Source organism: Bombus vancouverensis, chromosome 6 (assembly GCF_051014615.1).
Source record: "Bombus vancouverensis nearcticus chromosome 6, iyBomVanc1_principal, whole genome shotgun sequence".
Lineage (NCBI taxonomy): Eukaryota > Metazoa > Arthropoda > Insecta > Hymenoptera > Apidae > Bombus > Bombus vancouverensis.
The window spans coordinates 627775-652137 of record NC_134916.1 but is presented as its reverse complement, the minus strand read 5'-3'; the positions used below and the strand labels follow the sequence as shown (position 1 = coordinate 652137).

Genomic DNA, 24363 nt, shown 5'->3' with positions numbered 1-24363 from the left:
CTCACATCTCGGCAACCCTAATCCTCCGTTGGCTTTGGGTGTGTAAAAGAACCCAAATGCAGTCGAGGGCTTTAAATGAAGGATCCCTTTGACCTCCTGCCTTATTTCACTGCCTAGTAGCTTTAGTACTCCCTCGCTAGGTGGATTTATTAACAGATTATAAATATAGCGACGGAATATATATTTTGTGAGTAGCTCCATCTTTTGGCTAGGTTTTAGAGATAATTTTCTAGTTCTTTTTATCATACTCAGAATTTCTGGCACGATAATTCCACATCTTAGGCCTTTCCATGGCCCACCTTTGCACGCAGGTACCTGAAGGCCTCATCTGGCTCAAGAGTTGGTCCGCTTTCTACTTCTATCTTTGGGTCCTTGACGTACCAGGTGTCCTTCTTTGAGACCACCTGAAGCATTTTTCCACAGAGATACTCATTCGCAGGCTCTTCAGGTAATCCTGAACCATGTATAGCTGTTCTTGAGCTTCCCTTTTGTCCTTTCCGAGCAGTACAATGTCGTCGGCGGAGGCCAATATAGGGACCTTATTTCTTTTATTAATTTTTATGCCCGCAGTCTTTTCTTCTACTGCCTCCAGCAGCGGCTCCAGGCACAAGTTAAATAGTAGTGGCGACAAGGAATCACCATGTCTAACTCCCCTGAGGATTTCGATCTCGACCCCTGCTCCATTCTTCGCCTTGATCTTGGTCTTGCAATTTTTATACATGTTTTGTATTAGTTCGATCAGCGGGGTCAAGATACCTTTTCTTGACAGACAAGGTTTAATCGCCGAGTGAAGCATCGTATCCAACGCTTTTAAGATGTCTACTATTGTGTAGACACTTCCTTTCTTCTTTTTACTGTGATCAGCGGCTGCATTTAGGAGTTTCACATTTACTTTACATCCGTTTTCGGAGGTGAAGTCCTTCTGTCTTATATTTTGTACGGTACCCCTCCTTATTCTCCCATCGAGAATTGAAAAGACAATTTTGCCGAGAATGAGGCCTATAGTTATAGGCAGCCAATTCTCGGACTTCCTTGCATCCTTGTTTGGTTTAGGTATTAGTGTTGTTCTACTATCTCTCCAACTCTCCGAGAAGTGAGAGGTAAAACCAAGGATGTTGTATAACAGCGCCAATACTGCGGGCAGGCACGAATTAACAGATGTTTATTTTCCAAGCCGTCCGGACACACGGCTGTTTTGTTTCTTATTTTCTTGACCCACTCACTTATTTCCCCGTGATTACTGGAGAAAAATATTCCTGAATAAAATCGGTTTGATGGCCCGATTTCGACCCATAAATCTTTGTATAGGCTTTCCACCTCTTTTGCTTCAGGAGATTGTCTGGCTGGTTCCAAGTAGGCCAAATCGTTATTAGTAATAACGTCGGCTAACTTCCTCGAACGCTCTTTAAATATATCTTGACAAATATATATATTTATCGTTCTTTTGTTTCCACTTCGATCTTTTTTTGAGGGCTTTTTTATTTCCTCATCCCTTGCATTATTTCTTATTAACGCTCTATATAGAGACGTGCCGACAAATTCATTAATTTTCATCGCCAAAATTTCTTTATTTCATCCCACACTTTCTTTAGTTCGTTATATATTTCTCATGTGGGAGAGGTCACTTCGAGGTTTTTTCTATTTCTTTTCTCAGACTGCGCAGCCATTCATGAATCAACTCTTCGCTTACTTCATCATTCCCTATTCGTGTTGGCGCACAGCCTGCATCGACAGGATTGCACCCTCCCTCTGTCTCCTGGGCATCCTCCTGAGGGTTCGCATCCTCATCAATTATCGTTAACTTTTTCCTCTTGTTTTTAATTTGATCTATTTGTTAAGGTATGGGGAAGATTTGGAGAGAACAAAAAGATAAAATTTATTTACAAATTACCTAAATTTAGCTCTACATGTGGATTACTCTCTAAAGGACTTGACAACACACTCGCTTGCTTGTTTGTTTTCTTCTAATAGATCTTTTATCTCAACTGAGACCCGGGCGTCCTTTGACGCTTACATACACTCTAGGGAGGGGATGCATACATGTTTCTGCTCGCTCTTCGCTGCCTCACACTCACAAGTACAATATAAATGTACTATCTATTTAACACAACTATTCCCTAACGGCAGGTTGTGCATTTGACAAAATAAACCACGAAAGTCTACTTCAATCAATGAGAAAACAATTCCCGGAGCAGATATACCATTTAATTAAATCTTACTTCAGCAGCAGAACCTTCGTAGTAAAAATTAAAGATACATACTCTGAAGTTAAAGACATCAAGGCAGGGGTTCCGCAAGGAAGCGTCTTAGAACCAATTCTATACACACTATACACGGCCAACATACCAACAACTACTAATAGCAAGATACTGACATTCGCGGACGACATAGCGGTACTAGTCAGGCACACTGACCCTGCAACAGCAGTCACATCACTACAAGAACATATCACAAAAATAGAAAAGTGGCTTCAAGTTAAACAAATTAAAGCAAACCCCGATAAATGCAACCACATTACATTCGCACTGCAAAAACAGATATCTCCAAATATTATACTGAACGGCACGCACATAATACAAACAAGGCAAGTCAAATACCTAGGACTCCACTTAGATATACGATTCACATGGAAACAGCATATTAAATCTATAATAGACAAAATACAATTAGTTAACAAGTCGAAAATTCAAACTAAGCATAGAAAACAAACTAAAAATATATAAAATGGTCATAAAACCAATCTAGACGTACGGAATAGCACTATGGGGAACAGCAGCAATGAGCCATATAACCAAAATAGAGGCAATGCAATCTAAAATACTCAGAACAATAGTAAACGCGCCATGGTACGTTAGAAACGAGGACATACGGAAAGACCTTGGAATACCAACGGTCAAGGAAGAGATTAGCAGATTCGCAAGAAGGTACAGAGAAAGAATAGCAACGCACCCGAACCGGCTGGCAGCGGAAACGATCAACACAACCATAGAAAGAAGACTAAAAAGGAAACACCCAGCAGATCTCACAAAGGATATATCTTAACAAACACGAAGATGCTACCCCATTGGGGGTAGCCACCCACATGATAATCAAACAGATAAAAAATCCTACCAAATGTCCAAATTGGACAAATTATGAATGTGAAATTTTAAATAAAAAAAAAGTTGGACAAATGTGTCTCTGGTGTTGCCAGTAGGGCTACGTAATATTGTACGACGTTTGTAAATGTCGACGTAGGGTACGCTTCGTGCTGCTTAATCCGAAAGGAAGTGCTTCGTAGAAGATGAATATGTTTGTTGATGTATACATTTCTTTGTCTAGATCGTTAATCTGTAACTACGTAGAATCGTTAACTGCGTAGCTGCTTGTGCCATCGGTTCATGTGTCCCCCCCCCCTAACCCGGCCACTTTGTAAGTTACTCGGCGAAACTAAGGTACAAGGAGTCATTTAGTCGTCTTATTTCGTACCGATAACATGAATCGCGTTGCGTCGGGTTTGCAACGTATTGTAACGTATTGGCGGCGTCGGTCTTTTATTACTCCAATAATTTAATCCAATTAAATAAGCACACGCGAAAGCAATAAAATTTTATCAAATAATTTTGTACGGGACGTTAGAGTTCTTGTCCGCCGATTATAATTTTAACGGTTGCGGTAATGTAATCCTATTTAATATTGTTTTGAATATTCTTTTTTTTTGTATTAGAATCAGTGCATCTCTCAAGAGGACAAAGCTTCTGCAGGAGCTCAAGAATGTAAGTAGTTTTTCATATTGTATGTCAATTTGTTCCCTTCATTATATTTTGTTTGAATTACTGTTAATTATACAATAAAAATGATTGATAATTTAGAAAACTGTAAATGCCCTATTTAATTGAAATAAAGTCTTAACAATAAAGTACAATAAAACTGTCTGATACGCATCAAAAATCACTGAATATTTTGTTCTCAAACTTTTATATTAGAGTTCCAATTTACATATTTATTAGAGTTTAGTCTTTATTGTTGCCAGAGTTTCAAGTTTGTTATTATGTATTACCGATTTTAATATCTTATGTTTTGTTATAGACATATCACTGCTTCAACTTCTTCATCTTCTTCAGGAGTGTTCTAACAGTGGCTCAAAAGCCAAGTATGTAAGTATTTTTACATGTCATACTTCAATTATGTCTGTTCTATATATTTTTCTTTGATCACTATCAATGAAGAAATACGATTTGATTGGAAATTTGGGAGCATAGCATTTTCTGAGGTTATTCTTTCATTAATATAAAATAAATGTTGAAGTCTTAATACCGAGTTATAAAACAAATGACTAACATACTACAGATTATTTTAGGTTTTACACATTCATATTAGAGTTTCAGTTTTTATACTTATCAAATTTTATTAGAATTTCAATCTTTATTATTGCTAAAGTTACTAAAGTTAATAAACCTTCATTTTTCATTATCTCCAACTTTTCAAATAGTCAGCGATTGCTTGTCGTGTTTTGTTTCGTAACAGATTTTTCGCAACCTCCATTTTTACCATTGGCCTTTCAACGGTTCCTGACTGATGTTAATCTTCCTGACAACATTCGCTGGGATAGCGCAGTATCGATGGTAACGTCCTCTGTTTCTCCGCTTCGAACGGTGAGTCGCATGCATTTCTGTTCTTCTGGTCACTCAATTATGTCGTAGGATAAAAGGTCCGAATCGGCATGGGTGACAGGTTGTATTACGTAGAATTCTTTGCAAGCATAGTGAACACGGGTATCTTTTATACCCGTGAGTAGTAACGCTCTTTTTTTTCAAATTTATTAATTTAGGATAGGTCTTCTTGCACAGCGCGATTATAATAATTAGTTTCTTAACAAATAAGTTAAACATATACACTTGAGAATATATTCGTGTTATTTATAAATATGCATGTTAATATTCCGTATGAATATTTGCAAATGGCAAATATCTACACAAATATTCCTGTATAACATAAATATACTTGATCTTTAGCAATGAATTGATCGCGACAATATTAACTCCTTAACCTACAACTACGGGCAACGATGATCGAACCAAACGTAAATATTACGGGCATAGCCCGTAGTACGATGATCGGACCAAACGTAAATATTACGGGCATTCTCGAACGTAAATCGTAGGTTAAGGGGACAGGTCGCGTTCGTTTATTTCACTTCTCCTAGAATTTAAAATATCACTTAATCGAAGCAATAATTTTGAACACTGCTTCTGCATTTTCGATTATGTGCTTTGATAAAGAGATTATCTGAGATTATTTCTTTCTTAGTAATGTATTTAGAGTCAGTTATTCCATTTGATCGAGTCTCAGTCTTTTTCGCTACCTTCTTCGCAATATTAAAATTTTGTTCTGGTTTATTAAATTAATAAAGTAGAGTTACTTAGTGACTATTAAATGAATAAAGTAGAGTTAATCAGAATCGAAGTAGCAAAATATAAAATCAAAGAATGTTAGTCCGTTAAATAAAAATTACACAAACTAATCATCTTTTCAGATTAGGATTTTCAAGTTTAATCCTTTCCGTGCCCATTGTTAGGACCTGATTCACTAGCCCAGGTGCTACCTGAAAGGGAGAAAGACATTGGGGGCACGATGATCACATTTAATGTAATAATTTCTCAGCCACTAACTATGTGTTAGTGTATCATCCACGACGTATTTTCCACACTGTGTGTGTGTGTGTGTGTGTGTGTGTGTGTGTGTGTGTGTGTGTGTGTGTGTGTGTGTGTGCGTGTGCGTGCGCGCGCGCGTGGTTTTCGAAACGAACGTTAATATTGCTTGAGCATGCACGTGCGAACAGATAGCGATCGCTATATGATCGTTGTTCATCCATGTGTACTTGAATCAGCTTCCGCGATTTCTCTTTTTATTTTACCTTTGTACTTTATTTTTTGGTTTGCTATTTAGAAAGTCTCGAGCTTAGATGTAAGTTTCAGCGGGCATTGCGCCCGAAGGAAGAGGAGGCTATGAGCCGAGGAGACCCGACAAACTGCCATAGAAGAGGACAACTACCAATGACTCCTCATCCTCTGGATCATCCGGGGCATGGGACGTCATACTTGTTACTACTTTGTCACTATGCTCGCTTTTAGTATTAGTAGTAGTAGTAGTAGTAGTTCTTTTTTTGGCCAATGAAAGGGATGGATGTAACGGGTTAAAACACAAACTAACCGGACAAGAATGGGTGGAGACGCCGCGTCATTTTTCGTTAATAGAAGCGAGCATGCGCAATCGCAGTTACTTGGGCGATCACCTCAGTTCAAGTACATAATAGTTATATCGATAGTGAAACTATGTCGTTACCGTAATTTTAAAAAAGTTATTCTGTTTTAAGGCATGACGGAATATTAATGAGAGTAACCGTACGTAATTACTTTCATTGCTGTAATCATTATAATGTAATGGGAAAACCCGATATTTGGAAAAAGAGCGCCCAATATCACTTTTTTAAAGCATTGTCCGCTTTTAATGGAAATAAAATAATCGTTTTTTTTTCAGTGTTATTTTATTCTATATTAAAAATGAAGTTTGTGTAGCATCGGTTTTTACAGTATTTTCATGAATATCGCGATTCTGTAAACAAAAAGTAATTCTAACTTTGAATATCTCAAAACGGCATTACAAATAACTGTTCGATTGTCGAAAAAAATTATTTTGAATGGCAAGACCTTGGCTTAAAAGTAGCTTCTTATCTTTGGACGTGCGTGTCATAAAACGACCTAGGAAAATTCTCACAATTTTTATTCTTCCCGGTGAAACAGTATTGATGTAAAAGAAACTTATTTGGCTTATATTGGCTATTATATATTTATCCTTAAAAGAATCCCACAATTAGTTGTACAAATTTTGCAATATCTGTGAAATCTTTAAATATTGAAATTTTTATGAAATTATCTTATTGTTAGCACAAAGTTTGCATCGAATTGAGTTTGCATTTTGAGATTTCAATACAAATATTAGACAAGCTTCTTTCTTTAATCCGTTTCGTTATTCGAAACAACATCAGTCACTTACAATTGTTAATTTGACAAATAAGAACCAGGCAACGTTCTCAATTGTGATAAGCTTAGTTAAGCTGATAAAGCTTCATTGTTTTTGACATATTATAGCATGACTGTTTTATTCTCACGTTTCCTTCAATTTTATCATCGAAATAGAAAAATGATGTTGCGGATAGTCTTTCATCAAAGTGACTATCGAATTGGTTAGCAGAAGATATTGATTTCGGCGATACGCTTATATGTTTTCTATCGAGCTACCTTCGTGTCGTAAACGTTGTTATCGGTCCCTCAAACAGACCCTAACGAGCTGAACTGCGATATTTGCTATACATTTGCAGAAACTAGACGTAAAATGGAAACTGTGGCCGAATGCTAATACTAGTATAGTTATACCGATATAGGTACTGACAGTTGAATTTTCGATTATCGATATTATCAATATGTTCGTTCTGGTATTAATCATATTTCTGATATTCTTGCTTATATTTCAAATTTTCTAGTACTTCTTATTAATTATTTTTTATTTATAATTTACATATTGTTTCTCTAAATGTTGGTATTAAATACTTTATTTTTATTAACAATATTTAACCATCAAAGTAACCCACGCGTAATATTTCATAATTTGAGATTAATTACGTAACTTTAATCTCTACCACTCGAAATCGCCTACCAAGGTTCACGATACATCTTTGAAACTCTTACGCTGCGAAGAGAACAAGGTCATACCTCATAAGTGCGATCCGAGTCAATCTAAATGGAGCAATTAGAGCAACGAATTTATATTCCGGAAACCGTGTTATCGACTTCTGATCACGATCCTCGATCGCGGAGCTGTTAACAACCTCGATGAACTCGAGAACAAAAGTTACGTCTGTCTTTCTCTCTGTAAGATTTCGAGCAAGCGGAGCTCATAAAAATGAATAACATCGAACTGAAGGATCGCGCGACGATCCGCGTACACTAGCGTGTGTGCATTATTCCTGAGAGCCGGGTCAGGGATCAAGAATGAAACGATCAAACGAACGTTGGTTTCACTTCGATATTCAAACGATAATAATTTCCTCTCGTATCGACGACTGCCGCCATTGTTGATTCTCTGGATCGGGCCTGTCGATTCAATGAAATTTCAGTAAAAGCACGCAATTCTTGTTTATCAATACCGTCGATCTTAAGTATTTGGATACGTTACTACGTTAATTTAAATCGAATACTCTGCACTGTTTCTGCTTTTTTTAAATTATTTTATTATAAATTAGTTAACTCGCTCGTATCATATGTGTCTTACATGTAAAATACTAAATATAAAGTAAAATTTATTAGTGTTTTGCGAGAATCGTAACGAGAAGTGGCCCAATTTGGTCAACATACTTAGCAAATAAGCGATTGCAGAACGGATTAAGTAATCGTTTACAAGCCGAAATCGTTCTCTGAATATGATAACCGAGATTGTTGGTTGGCAATATCAAAATAGACTCCCTTAATTGGCTCGATTTCTGGAATAAATCAATCGTTTACCTCCGGAATTGCAATGTTGATAGTACACGGTACCGAACTTCGTTTTGGCACGATTACCTTTTCTCTTGTATCGAAGGGAATATAAATATTTCCCCACTTGATATTCTTTCGCTCGTAAACCAAACGAGCCTTGCATCCTGTGAAAAATTCGGATCCTAAGATTCCGTCTTGATCGATCAGCAATGAGTCATCAACTACATGAAAAATAACTTTTTTTTTTATATTTTACGTGGAGGAAATCCGCACGGACGCCAGACCGCTTCTGGGGAAAGCGGCGTGGTAGTGTCGGACTCCAACCGACTAAAACCTCCACGATAACCGTCCCGGTTGCGATCGAGAGAGGTCCGGGAACCGGTGTGAGCGTCGCAACGGGGCCTCCCCGCGCGCCTAATACCACCGCTGATGGAGCGGTGTATTACCATTGTCACACCGCGTCTCGTCGCCGGAGTCGCCGTGCCAGGCAGCCCAGTTCCCCTACCGGACTGCTTGGCGGCCCCGAGGCGCTGAGACGCCAGCGCCCAAGCCCGAACCCCACGGGGGGGGGGCAGCGCATTTCAGCCAACGCTACACGGAGTTCCCAGGCGATCACCCATCCAAGCGCTATCCGTGCCCGACGCTGCTTAACTTTCGTGATCTGACAGGAACGAGTGCACTCAGCGCGGCCAGGGCGTTGGCACACATGAAAAATAATTGGATGGTCCGCAACCTGTATTACTGTCTGCCCCAGGGTGACCAGACTCGCTGCCGTGATTCCTCGAACTTCGATTGATTCTTGCTCGTTGATGATCGCTGAATCGGTAAGGCAGGATTTTTAATGATATTTATTTCTGATCCGGAGTCTAATAGCAAATTAGTTTTAGTTCTCATGTCTGGGGAGACTATTCTTGCGATTGGAGTGCTCGGGGTTTCGTTTATCTTTATCGAAACAATTCGTAGAGGTCTTCTTCCGAAACAGAATCCGATTCTTGCGCATTCTTGGTTGTTTTTCCGTGCTTTGTAGGGGACCACAGACGACGAACTGGCAACATTCCTGGACATGAGTTACTTCAGAATTTTAGTTCCATTAATGCGGGATGAAGTTGCCTGTCCGGTGTGAAAAGAGGGAAATACACCTACTTTTTATGACGCTGCAAGACCTGGACAGGCATCTTAATGAAAACCATGTACAGACCCCAATTCAATGGGGCTGTATCAAATGTGATAAAAGTTTCCCTAAGCTCCATGGTGCACAGTCTCATATTCCTAAATGTAGAGACCCCAGGGAATATCGCTAGGGTCAACTCAATTGTGACGCTTGCCCCAGGAGCTTCGGATCCCAAAGAGCTCTATCGACCAATGAACGACGCGGGCACCCTGCTGTGGGAAATATAAATAGAAGTGGAACGGACTCCCCCTTATGAGGCCCCCTTAATGAGGCAAGTGGTAGACTATGGAAAGCAGATGAGATTGCCCTCCTGAAGGAGCTGGATGTAACTTATAGAATTCACAAATACCCCGATGTTGAAATGAGCAAAATTTTGACAACTAAAACAGCGAAACAAATTAGAAATAAGAGAGGAACGCTAAAGATAGCTAATGTCGAAGGGGACCTTCCGGAGGAAGCCTCAATGACAGAGGACGGGTGCGATCTCGTTGACCCGTCCATGGCGTCTACGCGCCAAGAAATAAGCGTTAATAGCGTAGAAACGGTTCACGAGTGGAGGCAATGCCTCGCTAAAGAAATCGAAAGACAAGCCGAGGTACCCCCTGTTTTAAGGGATGCTTATATTCGGCTGAGAGAGATTTGGGACAAGGGGAGAGACAATAAGTCGGAATTGATTAAGCAAGTCATGGATACGTTTATACAATTTTATATGGAGCTCTTAAAAATAACAGTAGTGAAAAGAACAAGCTCTTAGAGAAACAAAAGGGTAAGAACCATAGACAGGATGGTGGAAAAAGGACTATTAAAAATAGAAGAAAAAGGTACTCCTACGCACGTTGCCAGGAGATCTTTTATGAGTGCCCCAGAAAGTTGGCTGATGCCATAATTAACGATGATTTGGCTTATCTGGAACCAACCAGAAAGCCGCCACATGCGGTGGATATAAAACAGTTATATGAAGCTCTGTGGGGAAGAACTGGGCCCACAAATTTGGAACTGCCTTCAGAACTGCAGAGAGCTTCAGAACTGTTTTTGAACAACTATTTTATGCCCGTTACCATCGAACAGATTGAGGGAAAAATTAAAAGAAAGAGGAGCAAGACAGCGGCAGAGCCAGACGGATTGTTAAAAGAAAAGTTGTTAATGCCTGGCCTGCTTGCAATTTTGGCTAACTTATTTAATATATTATGGTATGGTTCCTATTTTCCGACCGCATGGAAGGAAAATAGGACAACTTTAATACCTAAAGCCACTAAAGATGGAAATATGGTCGAGAACTGGCGATCAATTACGATCGGCCCAAGTTTGGGCCGAATTTTCTCATCAATCCTCGATAGACGGCTAAGACGACCCCGTCTTACACCCGTAGACCGGAGCTCGAGACAAAAAGGATATACATCAGAGAGTGGATGTAAGATAAATATTGAATTGCTTAATGCGGCTCTGAATTATAACAAAAGAAATCGAGGGGAGTGTACACAATAGTGGATATTTCGAAAGCCTTCGATAATATACCCCATTCTGCAATAAAACTGTGTCTGGCTAGAAAAGGCGTTCCAACTCCCATAATGGAATTAATAAGCAAAATGTATAATGGATGTAAGATGACTACAAAAACTAATAATATTATAGGGGTCGAGGTAGAAATTCTCAGAGAAGTTAAGCAGGGCAATCCTGCTTTTTAATCTATGTCTTGAGCCGCTGCTTGAAACAATTGAGAAAAATACCTGTGGCATCAATATTAATGAAGCAAACAAAGTCTCGGTACTGGCCTTCGCAGATGATATCGACTTTCTTGGGGAAGATGAAAGGGAGGCACAAAGTCAGATGGACGAGCTTCACAGATACCTGGAGAGGCTTGGCATGAATATATCAGCCCATAAAAATTAAACATTCCAGGTGATAACCAAGAAGGATACCTGGTTTATTAAAGACCAGGCAATTAAAGTTGACAATGAAAGGATACCGGGTATAGATCTAGACCAAGTCTTGAGGTATTTGGCGCTAAGATAGGGCCTTGGAAAGGCATCCATTGTGGCATTATAATGCCCGAGATTCTGAGCATGGTGAGAAGAGTAAGGGAGCCATGCCAGAAGATAGAATTATTGACCAAATATATCTTCCCTCGATATATATATTATCTGCTGATAAATCCCCCGAGTGAAGGCGTTTTAAAGCTTATGGATAACCAGGTCAGGCAAGAAATAAAAACGATACTGCACCTGTTACCATCTACTCCCACTGGATTTTTCTACGCTCCAAAGAACTGTGGGGGATTAGGGCTACCGAGATTCGAACATATTGTAAAGCTCGGTACCCTAAGGAGCGCTTTAAAAATCAAAAGCTCAATAGATCCAGCAGTGGCAAGTTTAATTGGAGACGACGAGGAGACAAAATTAAAGAAAATTGCTAACTCCCTGAGAATAAATTGGCCAGCCAGCTTGGAAGATGTGGAGAAGGCAAAGAGAAGGTTAAAAGAAGAGCACATTAAGGAGTGGGCAGGATTAAAAAGTCCGGGCCAAGGCGTCGCTGACTTTGTGAAAGAAAAAGTGAGCAACGTGTGGCTTAGGGAGTACCATTCGCTAAAGCCATCCCGCTTGATCGATGCCTTGCGTTTGAGAACGAACACCATTGGCCCCGGAACCACCTTAGCCCGGGCAAACAAAAATATCGATGTAACGTGTAGAAGGTGCCATGCCCAACCGGAAACCTTGGGGCATGTGCTATGGTTATGCCAGTTCACAAAGGGCCTTCGCATTAAAAGGCACGATGAAGTTAAAAACTTTGTAGCCAATAAACTAAGAAAGCGAGATGAGGTATTTGTTGAGCCAACAATAATGGTGAGGGGTAATCGTTACAAGCCGGATCTCGTAGTCAAAAACGAGCAACGGCTTTACGTGGTCGACGTTACAGTCCGCTACGAGAATAGAGATTACCTCCTGAAACCGTACAAAGAAAAGGTTGACAAATACCTCCCATGTTTGGAACACCTTAAATCAATATATGGCTCGAAAGAAGGACGAATAATACCAGTAGTGCTTGGTAGTAGAGGGACTGTTACTATAAAAACCAAGGAAAGTTCATACGAACTGGGATTAAATAACAATAAAATTAAGACAATAGTAATACACGTGCTTAGGAGCTTCATTGTAATTGGCAACATATTTTTAGATGGTTAAAATTGTTTTCAACCTAACTTATTAAATTATTTATTTATTTCTGTATTTATTTATATGCTGTTTAATTTAATTTGTGTTTATTTATTATAATGGAATTGTACATATTGAATATTGACTATTGTCAGTTTTAAGAAATTATAAGTCCCTACGAGGGGACACCTCGGAAGAATGGAGCCTCATTAAGAGGCTCCACAGGTTTTAGGCTGACAAGCAATATGCCGCCTTCAAACGGTGTATTGGGAAGCCTCGGAGAGTCATAGGTGCTCAGGGACAGGGGAGATTTCGGCCTTGTCTGCCCAAGTTGCACTCCTACATCCCTATGGTACCGCCGGTAATATGTGCGTCGTGTTGGCATGAGGTATTGTCCCCCGGACGCAGCGCCCATGACGCGGAGTGCGACGACGAAGGAGCGGAAGACTAATTTCAATAATCGGCTTGCCGATTCAACGGTTTTGAATATGTTTCAAACCGTGAAGTTGAGAACTACCATCATCGTCATAATAAGGAACCCATTACTTTGGTGGTTTATGATGACGAAGAGGCCTTACTGGTTTATGAATTGGATATGATCGGATTAAGTCTTAAGGAGCAGAATAATTTAAATTCGCTAGGATAAGTAATAGAAATTCAGCCTCGGACGCGGTGCCTCTCGGTCTCTCGACTTATCTATTTATTTATTTACATAATAAAGAGCTATTAATAAGGGAAGAGCGTACCTTAGGATGTTGTGATTATTGATGACTGCCTAGGGTCATGCGATAGAGGATCGGATGTCTGTAATGTATGAGTTTTAGTGAAATGGCTTACCTACACATTTATTTGATGATTAGTTATTGATACGACAAGGTACTTACTTCCATGAGGTAATGATAAATCTGATGATGGCTTTGTCATGCGAAAGAAGTCTTGATGCCTGAGGTTGCGCTAACCTAACGATGACCTGGTCTCATAATGATTGTTTCGACCATTCGCGGGGAGACGCGATCGCGAGAAAGCACGTCAACGGGAGTCGTAAATTCCTGTTACGATTGGATAATCGACGCCACGAAATGATCGATCCCCTATTTCGGTTAGGATAATAGAGGTAGTTAAATTGAATATGACACTGATGTAACAAGTTATAAATCACAATTTATTCCAACAACTTTGTAAAGAAGATAGTTACGCTGGTGCGTATGTATAAGATAAGTAAGTAACTGATCTACGGGTGTAAACCCGGTCAAAAGGTTGTTGACTGTTTGAAAGATGGAAAGTCAGTGAAGTTTGGTGACGATGATGTGGCGGAGGAAAGCTAAGGACGGGTGTGTCTAGTGCACGGGACCATCGGATTTGTTGATGACGATTTTGGCTAAGAGAGTGAGGGAAATAGGCTTCGTTGTTAATTGGTTATTTACTATGGTGGTGGGTGAAGAAGGATGCTAACCGCCCTCGAGATAAAGTTGTTAGTGAGAGACCTAATACGCGAGAAATGGCAACTGTCCCGTGTCAACGTGTGGTGAACAATAAACTTTGGGAAACAATTCAGTGAAAAAATATCTGTTCGGTCTGAAGGAGCTCAACTAGAAAATTTCTAAGATTTATGGAGGGTACTTGAGACTACTGATGGGACGCAGTAAGGATCCTGAAGACATCTGGCTGCCATCTTGCCCGCGGTGTGTGGCCTGGTTTAGGTAGAGTGTCGCCTGACGTAACAGTATGAATTATTAATAAGTGCATAGACATAAATAAGTACATGAATATGTGGTCAAATACATTAGAGGATAATTATGAAAGAATGTAATATATGTATATGTCCGAGATGAAAGGACATCGAAGCCCCCCCCCCGTAGGAACTTCAGGATAATCCCCTAACATTGTAATCTAGAGTCTGCTATAGTTGTAATTAAACAATCGTAATTATTCAATCCGATTAGTGACAGTGAGCTGTGGCTCGAGGCGACAGTCTGTCGCCCAACGTAGCCGCGGTCAATGGGACGGGCGCTTCGTCTACTAAAGGTGTGGAGTGATAATATGACCCTCATTAAAGGAAATACCCATAGAGGTACCTGACAGTAAAACATACCAACGGTTCCTTCGGACAATGAACTGCGTTTGCAAAAAACACGGTTCGGTTGGGTAATCGGGGCGAGTCCAACGTCCCAAACCGCGATAAATACGTTCCACGCAACCACAACGGCTTTGCAAGCGGATCTCGCGCGGTTTTGGGAGATCGACGAGGGACCGGCCACTACTCATCTTTCGGAATCTGAACGACTATGTGAGGAACATTTCCGAAACCATGTCCGACGAACCAAGGAAGGCAGATACGTCGTTGCATTACCATTCAACGAAAAACTTTCGTCACTAGCATCATCGAAGGCCGCTGCAATGAGCAGGCTCGCCTCTCTTCATCGTCGATTCCAACGCGATAACCAGTATGAAACCGCGTATAGTACGCTGATCCAAGAATATTTAGACTTGGGTCACATGACGAAGATCAACACGGATCAGTCCACCGACCATGGGTATTATCTATCACATCACGGCGTGATCAAGGAGTCGAGCGACACCACCAAACTCTGGGTTGTATTCGACGGATCAGCATCAAGCACCACTGGAGTTTCCTTAAACGATGCCCTTCATACTGGCCCGAAACTACAAGAGGACTTGAGAAACATCTTATTGAGATTCCGGTCATTTCAATATGTCCTTACCGGCGATATCGAAAAAATGTATCAGCAATTCATCATACGTCCAGAAGATCGTACTTATCCAAAAATTTTGTGGCGCGCCGATAACGGAGAGATCGAAACTTACTGACTCAATACCGTAACGTTCGGTCTATCCGCAGCACCACATCTAGCCATTCGATGTCTTAAGCAATTGACAGAAGACGAGGGACCTCTATTTCCGATAGCAGCGCAGATCCTGCAGCGAGACTTCTATGTCAACGATGCGTTGACCGGAGCCGATACGAAGGACGAATCCCTATCAGTGAGGAATGACCTAACTGTTAGGGAAGTGATACATTTACACTGTACATGAGAGTGTGTGTGTAAGGGTTAGAGGGCGTCAAGGTCTTAGTGGAGACAAAAGACTGTTGCCAGATGTTAGAAGAATCTAGTATAGTCGGTTGGCGACAAGCGTGCGTGCAAGACGTTCATCAAAGTGTAATATAGATGTATAACTGTAGTGTGTGAAATATAGTCAATAATTTGTATTCCCAAATCCTCGAATTTCCTTAATATGGTAGCAGAGCGTGGTTAATAGTTTTGCAAGATATTTAGTGCGTGGTTACGATCTTGCGAGTAAGTTTTCAGTAAAGAAAAAAAAAACTTTCAGAGAAAAAAAAAATATACTTCGAGCACGTAGGAACGCTTGAGTAAGAAAAGAAAAAAAAGAAGAATCAATTAAAATGGAGAGATCGGAAATCATGATACCTATATTCGATGGTGAGGATTATGGAATGTGGAAGCAAAGAATCACGATGTTTCTCAAATATAAGGAATGCGAGGCTGTTACAACTAGAATGAAGAACGAAAAAGACGATGAAGACTGGGACAAAAAGGATTTGAAGGCGATAAATATAATTTATAGTGCAATATCGAACAGACAATTGGAGTATGTTAGGGAAGGAAAAACAGCGTATGATATAATAAAAAGGTTCGATGAAATGTACTTGAAAGAGTCGACGGCACTGCAGATCGTATGCAGAAGGAGATTGGAAAACATAAGACTAGAGAACTACAGTGATTCAGCATCATTCTTTAACGATTTTGAAAAATTAATCAATGAATTAAACAGTGTGGGCGCACAAGTAAGTGAGAGGGAAAAGCTGAATTACATGCTGAATACATTACCCGAAGAATACAGCTACATAGCGGACATAATAGACGCATTGAAAGAGGAGAATCAAACGGTAGCGTATGTGAAAAATAAAATAGAGATAGCAGAGAAGAACAATAAATCCAATCGAGGAGAAAGGCAAACCAACGCCTTTTCTGCAAAAAAGGAAGGATGCTTCAGATGTGGAAGATTAGGACACTTTGCGAGAGAGTGTCAAAATGGCGTCCAAGCGGGAAGCAGTAACGGCTATTGGCATGGGCCAACACGTGGTCGAAGCAGAGGAAGAGGGAACAAAGGCAATACGAGCAGGGGACGAGGAAACTTTCATCGTCAATCAACAACCGGCACGGGCGAGCATGGAAACTCAAGAGCAGGCATATGGACAGCAACGGCGCACGCAGCAAACAGCAGTGAGACGAATGAAATAAGTAAGAACGAAATAGTGTGGCTATTAGATAGCGGTTGTACCGATCACATAATTAATAATATAAATTATTTCGATAAATCTATCGACCTAAAAGAACCGGTAAATATATATTTAGGCGATAATAGACCGATAAAAGCGACAAAAGTTGGGAATGTTATAAGTTATTTTGAAGCATTCGGAAAACAAAATGAAATAAATATGAGGAAAGTATTTTACGCGAAAGAAATGTCCGCAAATTTGATTAGTTTAGGTAAACTAACAGACAATAAGAATACGGTTATTTCCAAAGGAAATATTGCGAAAGTAATAGATGAGGATAATAAACTTACAGCTGTAGCGTTCAAAGAGAATGGGACATATAGAATAAAAAGTATATTGAAAGGGAAGAAGCACTTAGTAAACAGCGCCGAACGTAGTGGTATGAGTAAAAAGGAAAGATGGCATAGGATGCTAGGACACGTAAATTTTAAATATTTAGAGATTTTGGGTAAAGAGCAGCTAGTGACTGGCATACCGAATGAATTTGAAAAGGAACTTTTGAAATGTAGGGTGTGTATAGAAAGCAAAATGCATAACTTACCTTTCAAAAATAATCGAACTAAGGCTAAGGAAATAATGGAAATTATTCATACGGACGTATGTGGTCCCTTTAAGACTACCGGATTCAATGGAGAAAAATATTTCATTTCATTTATCGATGATTATAGTAAAATAGCTAGGATCTATTGTATAAAATCAAAAGATGAGGTCTTTGATTCTTTCGTACAGTTCGTAAATGAAGCCGAAAATTTAACGGGCAAGAGGTTAAAAATATTAAGATGCGATAATGGTAAAGAATATTTAAATAATCGAATTTATAAATTTGCTAGGGATAAAGGTATAAGAATAAATAATTGCCCAACATACGTACATGAATTAAACGGGACAGCGGAAAGGTATAATAGAACAGTGATGGACATGGCGCGTTGTTTGTTAGCGGAAGCGAAAGTACATAAAAGGTACTGGCCGGAAATGGTTTGTACAGCGGTATACTTGAAAAATCGAATATTAGCGAATACTATAGAGAGAAAGACACCTTTTGAAATATTCTTCGGGAGAAAACCAAGTGTTAAAAATCTACATCTATATGGAAGTAAAGTTTTTGTAAGAAGGCCAGAACAAAAAAGAGTTTCCAAATGGGACAAGAAGGCAGATATGGGAATTCTATTAGGATATAGTGAAGTAGGATACAGAGTCTTATTAGGTGGGAAAATAACAATAGCTAGACATGTAGAGGTCATAGAAACAGACACTAAATGTATCGGTTTTGAGGAAAATTCATTAGAGGCAGATAGAAATGATAGCGAAGATAACTATTCATTGGATGGTATGGATAAGGAAGAGTTAGAAGGTAGGAAAGATGAAAATAATAGTAGTATTGAAAGCTCAAACACTCCTAGGAGATCTACACGTATTAAGAAAACTCCAGTAAGGTATCCAGAAAAGGAAAATATTTGCGAGATTCATGCAAATTATTGTAAAGTAGATATCCCTCGTACATTTGAGGAGGCGATTTGTTGCGAAAATAATGAAGTTTGGAAACAGGCTATGGATAAGGAAATAGAATGTCTCTATAAGAATAAAACTTGGAAATTGGTAGAAAGGGTAAAATGCAAAGAAGTATTATATGTAAAATGGGTTTACACGAAAAAATCAGAGGACAGGTATAAGGCTAGATTAGTGGTAAGGGGATTTCAACAAAGAAACGTAGCCGATGACATATATTCTCCAGTGGCGAGTAATCAGACCTTTAAGATATTGGTATCATATTGTTGTCAAAATGGATTAATAATTGAGCAAATGGATGTAGAAACTGCCTTTTTAAATGGTGAAGTAACCTCGGAGGTATATATAAATCAACCAAAGGGATATGCGGACGGAACGAATAGAGTTTGTAAATTATCGAAAGCGCTTTATGGGTTAAAAGAAAGTCCGAGGGACTGGTATGAGTGTTTTGATAAGTATGTGACGAGATTAGGTTTTAAGAAGAACAATATAGAGCTGTGCCTATATACTTATGGAGAGGGAGAAAATGTTGTTCATTTGTTAATATACGTAGACGATTTGTTGATTTGTAGTAAAAACAAAGGGAAGATACAAAGTGTAAAAAAATTATTTACTGATAAATTTGAAATGAAAGATTTAGGTGAAGTAAAAGAATATCTTGGAATAAATATAGAGTATGATTATTTATAAAATGAAATGAGATTAAGTCAAAAGAAATACATAGAATCATTAGCAAACGAATATAAATTACATAATAGCAAATTGTACTGTACACCTATGCAGACCAACTTAAAAATTGAAAAAGCTGAGATAAATAGAGAGGACATTGGATACAAGAATTTAATTGGCGCATTGCTGTATATTAGTGTAAATACCAGACCCGATATAAGTTATAGTGTGAATTATCTGAGTAGATTTCAAGATTGTTGTAACGAGACACATTTTAAATATGCCTTGCGAATATTGAAATATTTGTACCGGACTAGAGATTTAGGGCTACATTATAAAAGAAATGAAAAGTGCGAAACGATAGATTGTTATGTGGACGCTGATTGGGCAGGAGATCATATAGATAGGAAATCGACTTCTGGGTATGTAATTAGATTGTATGGAAATGTAATTGGATGGAAGTCTAAAAAACAAAGGTGTGTGACAAAAGCCTCGACGTATGCAGAGTATGTAGCTCTATCGGAAGCGGTGAGCGAAGTAATGACTATCAGAGAACTAATGAAAATCTTCGATGTAAATGTAGACGATAACCCTGTAAAAATTTATGAGGATAACTCTGGAGTAATGAGTATAGCTAAATACGGAACTTTTACAAAAAATCCTAAACACATTGAAGTTCATTACCACTACGTTCACGAGTACGTAAAGGAAAATAAGATAAACATAATAAAAGTAAGTACAGAAGGAAACACTGCGAATATTTTTACGAAGGCACTGTGTAGAGAGATATTTGAAAGGTTTAGGTCATGGATGAATGTAAAATAAGAGAAATGTAAATAAAGCGATAAATGTTAAATATTTTGTTAATTCGACAAGTATGTAAATAAAATTAAGTGTACAGTATAAATGTAAAGAGGCGTGTTGGGGAAGTGATACATTTACACTGTACATGAGAGTGTGTGTGTAAGGGTTAGAGGGCGTCAAGGTCTTAGTGGAGACAAAGGACTGTTGCCAGATGTTAGAAGAATCTAGGATAGTCGGTTGGCGACAAGCGTGCGTGCAAGACGTTCTTCAGAGTGTAATATAGATGTATAACTGTAGTGTGTAAAATATAGTCAATAATTTGTATTCCCAAATCCTCGAATTTCCTTAACACTAACGAAACTACTCAAGCTAGCCGGCCTAAGTATCCGCAAATGGACATCAAACGACCGGGATCTGCTACGAGGATTACCTGAGGAAGACATCAACAAGACATTACATCTCGGTGAGTCCTCAACATTAAAAACACTCGGCGTCTTTTGAGATTCAGCAGACGATTCCATTCTATATTCTGTCAAGACGATCAGCGACACTTCCAGAGTCACAAAACGATCAATCAGTCCGGTCATCGCACAAATTTATGATCCACTGGGATTGTTCGCTCCGGTAATCGTCCGAGCAAAAATGCTTTTGCAACAAGTCTGGACATTGAATGTAGATTGGGACGAATCTCTTCCAACAGACTTACATACAGAATGGATCAGCTACCACACACAATTGCCGTTGCTAAATGCTGTAAGATTCCCACGGAAGCCCATCATAGAATCCGTAAGGAAAATTGAACTACACGGATTCTGTGACGCTAGCGAAAGGGCATATGGAGCGTGCGTATACATGCGAACGACGGACCAAAAAAACAATATTTGGACTCGACTCCTCACGGCGCGATCGAAGGTAGCGCCGCTCAAATCGCTCACCATACCACGTCTCGAATTAAGCGGGGCACTTATTCTGACCTCCCTGATTTCGTCAATACAACAGGCCCTGACGACCAAGATATCGCGGATCGTATACTGGACTGATTCCACCATCGTGCTCCATTGGATCAGGTCTTCGCCGCACACCTTAAAAACATTTGTGGCGAATCGAGTGGCCGAGATACAGACCAAGACCAACATCACCGACTGGCGTTATGTGCCTACCGATGATAACCCAGCGGATCTCATCTCCCGAGGTCAGACGCCCAAGGAATTCCTATGTCCGTCTATTTGGAAAAACGGGCCAAGTTGGCTCCTGCAGAGCGAAAACCATTGGCCGATCTGGAGCCCGACACCGTTGGTCAACATCCTGGAACAAAAAAGGACGATCTGTCTAACAACGAATATCAACGACAACACACTCCTGCACCGATATTCGTCCTGGACAAGACTAATAAGAATCGTCGCTTGGTGTCTTCGATGGAGACATAACCAACACCGATCTGCCCATCTCACAACAGACGAATTACCTGCGGCGCACAACAGATTAATGAAGATAATACAATCCAGTCATTTCGCGACAGAAATTCGGACACTCCAGAAAAATCGAAGCAAGGACGTTGGAGGAAAACTACAGCCATTAAATCCCTTCCCCGACGAAGAGGGGATACTACGAGTCGGAGGACGACTAACCAACTCCGCTATACCCTTCAACCAAAAACATCCATTTATTTTGCCGAAATCCACTGTAACAGAGCACCTTATAGAGCAAGAACACCGGAACAACCATCACACAGGGATACAAGCTACGCTATACGCGGTGAGACTGCGCTATTGGCCGATCGACGGCCGTAGCCAAGTGCGGCGCACTCTCAGAAGGTGCGTCCGCTGCTGCAGAGCTAACCCTCCACCAGTGGAATACTTGATGGGTGATTTACCAGAGGCGCGTATTACCGAATCGCGTCCGTTCACGAACGTCGGAATCGACTACTGCGGCCCATTCTATATCAAGGAGAGGAGGGATCGCAACCGACGTAAAATCAAAACATACACTGTCATATTCGTTTGTCTGGCAACAAAGGCGAGGCATCTCGCGGCGAGGATACTGCGCACCCATCCTTACCGACAATGGCACCAATTTCGTCGGGGCTAACCGCGAGCTGCAAGAACTCCGGACCCTACTGCAGTCCGACGACCACCAGGAGAGGGTACAGAATTTTCTCGCCGACCGACAGATACAATGGCGTTTCAATCCTCCGAACCCACATTTTGGCGGTTTATGAGAAGCCGCGGTGAAAGCTTTCAAACGCCATCTCATCCGCGTCGTCGGCACGGAGCTCTTGACCTTTGAGCACCTCAACACCCTTGTGATTGAAATTGAAGCCATTCTTAACCCACGCCCACTGACTCCCATATCATCCGATCCGAAAGATCCTCCTGTCCTCACTCCCGGTCATTTTCTAATCGGTGATACACTAACAAGTCTACGGGAACATGATAAGGGCAAACATAACATTCGTGAAGGCACCGTAGTAATCCTCAGGGAGGATAACATGCCATCTATGCAATAGCGTTTGGGCCGCGTAATCAAGGTCCATCCAGGAGTCGATGGAATCATCCGGACCGCTATCGTGCAGACGGCAACAAGCATCCTGGACCGTGGTGTCAAAAGACTGGTCCCCTTACCCATTCAACCAGATCCAGACGAACTTCCACACGGAGCGAAGGAATTCACCAACGACGCACCTGACTCCACAGCCAGAATTTGATCGGTGCCCTCTCAACGGAGGGAGGATGTTACATCGCCTGAGACATCTGCACGCCAGCCCTCGCGATCGGACAGCCAACGGCCTGCGTCATTCCGACCCTCAATAAACCTAAGGACCAACCATAACTTTCACTTCCCTGTATTGTGTCAACATGTGTCTTCAGTCAATCCATTTGTGCTGAAGAATTTCTTAAGCCTAAAAATATTTTCGAAACACATCCGGTTTTTAGAGCGGTCCTTGGGTTTATTAGGCGCACTTAAAAACACGGAGAAAGCGGGTACGCACCTATTAGGAAAAACCGAATAGTTATCTAACAAAACAAGCTGGTTTTTCCCATGAACAAGGTCATCTGCCAACCACGATGGTAGGAGGCTTCCTACTCATCCCATCAAGCATTAGCGTAGGTCATGACCAATCGACACCGTGGATCGTTACTCTCACTTTTCCTACCGAAAAGTGTGAACAACGAATCCGCGTTCTTCAGGCAAAGGGGCACACCCACACCGAACTTTCTTCCGTATTAGCATAAGAGCGGCAAATCAGTCTAAATCTAACGCCTAGCGTTTAAGTCTAAACACAATGCTAGAGGAGCGTAATTCACGGAAACTATCTAAGTCGGTTCTCGGTATTGTCGAACATCCATCTCCTCTACTAAATATATTGTAGTGCTACGTCCACTAGTACATTAAATTCAATTATAGGAGCCCTGCTCTAGCGTGCATATCTATCTTATCTTCGTGCGATAAGTTGTTATCTATTTATATCTACTCAACAGTGTAATCTAAGTGTTGGAAATATATAACTTATAATTCTGTGAATCACAGTGTTATACAAACTGAATCACCCCTATTATCGCAACGGAAATCAGGGGATCGATCAATTCGTGGTGTCGATTGCTATAATCTTAACGGGAATTTACGACTCCCGTTGACGTCTCTCCTCGCGATTGCGCCTCCCCGCGATTGGTGGAAACTACAGACTCGATCGCGAGCAGGGCAATACATTCCGATCTATCAGTTAGCAACCAGTTATCAATCAGTTATCAGTTAGTCGCGTGAAACAGTATCTAACAGTATCTACAGTATCTTGAGCATTAACGAGTATTAATCCGCGATTTCATTTTGCAATTTATACTTTGTACTAACGACTCACGTATACAGGCTGTACATTAATTTATCATTTTAAATACAGGGTGGTTGGTAACTGGTGGTACAAACGGAAAGGGGGTGATTCTACGCGAAGAAAGAAGTCGAAAATATACAATAAAAATTTTTTTCTTAATTTTTTTAAAAATCTACTGTGAGGTTCGTTATAACGAGACGTGATAAAGTGCACGCGTACCGAGCGAAAATTCAAAGTCGATTTTCTCGAAAATAAAGTCTCAAACGAAAAATTTTTATTGTATATTTTCAACTTCTTTTTTCGCGTAGGATCACCCCCTCGACGCTTGTACCACCAGTTACCAACTGTATATTCGACGGTTTCAACAACGAGCAGTCTCGTCCTTTAAACCTCACGTACCAACT

At 40.3% G+C, this 24363-nt stretch overlaps 1 protein-coding gene, 1 long non-coding RNA gene and 1 pseudogene across 2 annotated transcripts; 2 read left to right on the top strand and 1 right to left on the bottom strand.

Annotated features, from left to right (window-relative positions):
- Positions 1-3490: 3490 nt before the first annotated feature.
- On the top strand, positions 3491-4570 carry LOC117162213 (uncharacterized). Its single transcript, XR_004465174.2, has 3 exons — positions 3491-3755; positions 4069-4136; positions 4507-4570. It is a non-coding gene; the product is annotated as an uncharacterized LOC117162213 (long non-coding RNA).
- Positions 4571-9096: 4526 nt separating this feature from the next.
- On the bottom strand, positions 9097-9215 carry LOC117162228 (5S ribosomal RNA; annotated as a pseudogene).
- Positions 9216-15329: 6114 nt separating this feature from the next.
- LOC117162216 (uncharacterized) lies at positions 15330-22639 on the top strand. The gene is made up of 4 exons (XM_033344080.2): positions 15330-15606; positions 15694-15836; positions 20671-22015; positions 22452-22639. Exons 1-4 carry the CDS (start codon positions 15330-15332, stop codon positions 22637-22639), a joined length of 1953 nt encoding a protein of 650 aa, XP_033199971.2.
- Positions 22640-24363: the final 1724 nt, after the last annotated feature.

Bases quoted from the DNA above. Each gene is read 5' to 3' on its own strand.
- LOC117162216 (XM_033344080.2), top strand. From the start codon at position 15,330: ATGACGAAGATCAACACGGATCAGTCCACCGACCATGGGTATTATCTA. The intron at 15,607-15,693 runs GTACTTATCCAA...GTCTATCCGCAG, and splicing joins CATCATACGTCCAGAAGATC to CACCACATCTAGCCATTCGA. The intron at 15,837-20,670 runs GTGAGGAATGAC...TATTCTGTCAAG, and splicing joins CGAAGGACGAATCCCTATCA to ACGATCAGCGACACTTCCAG.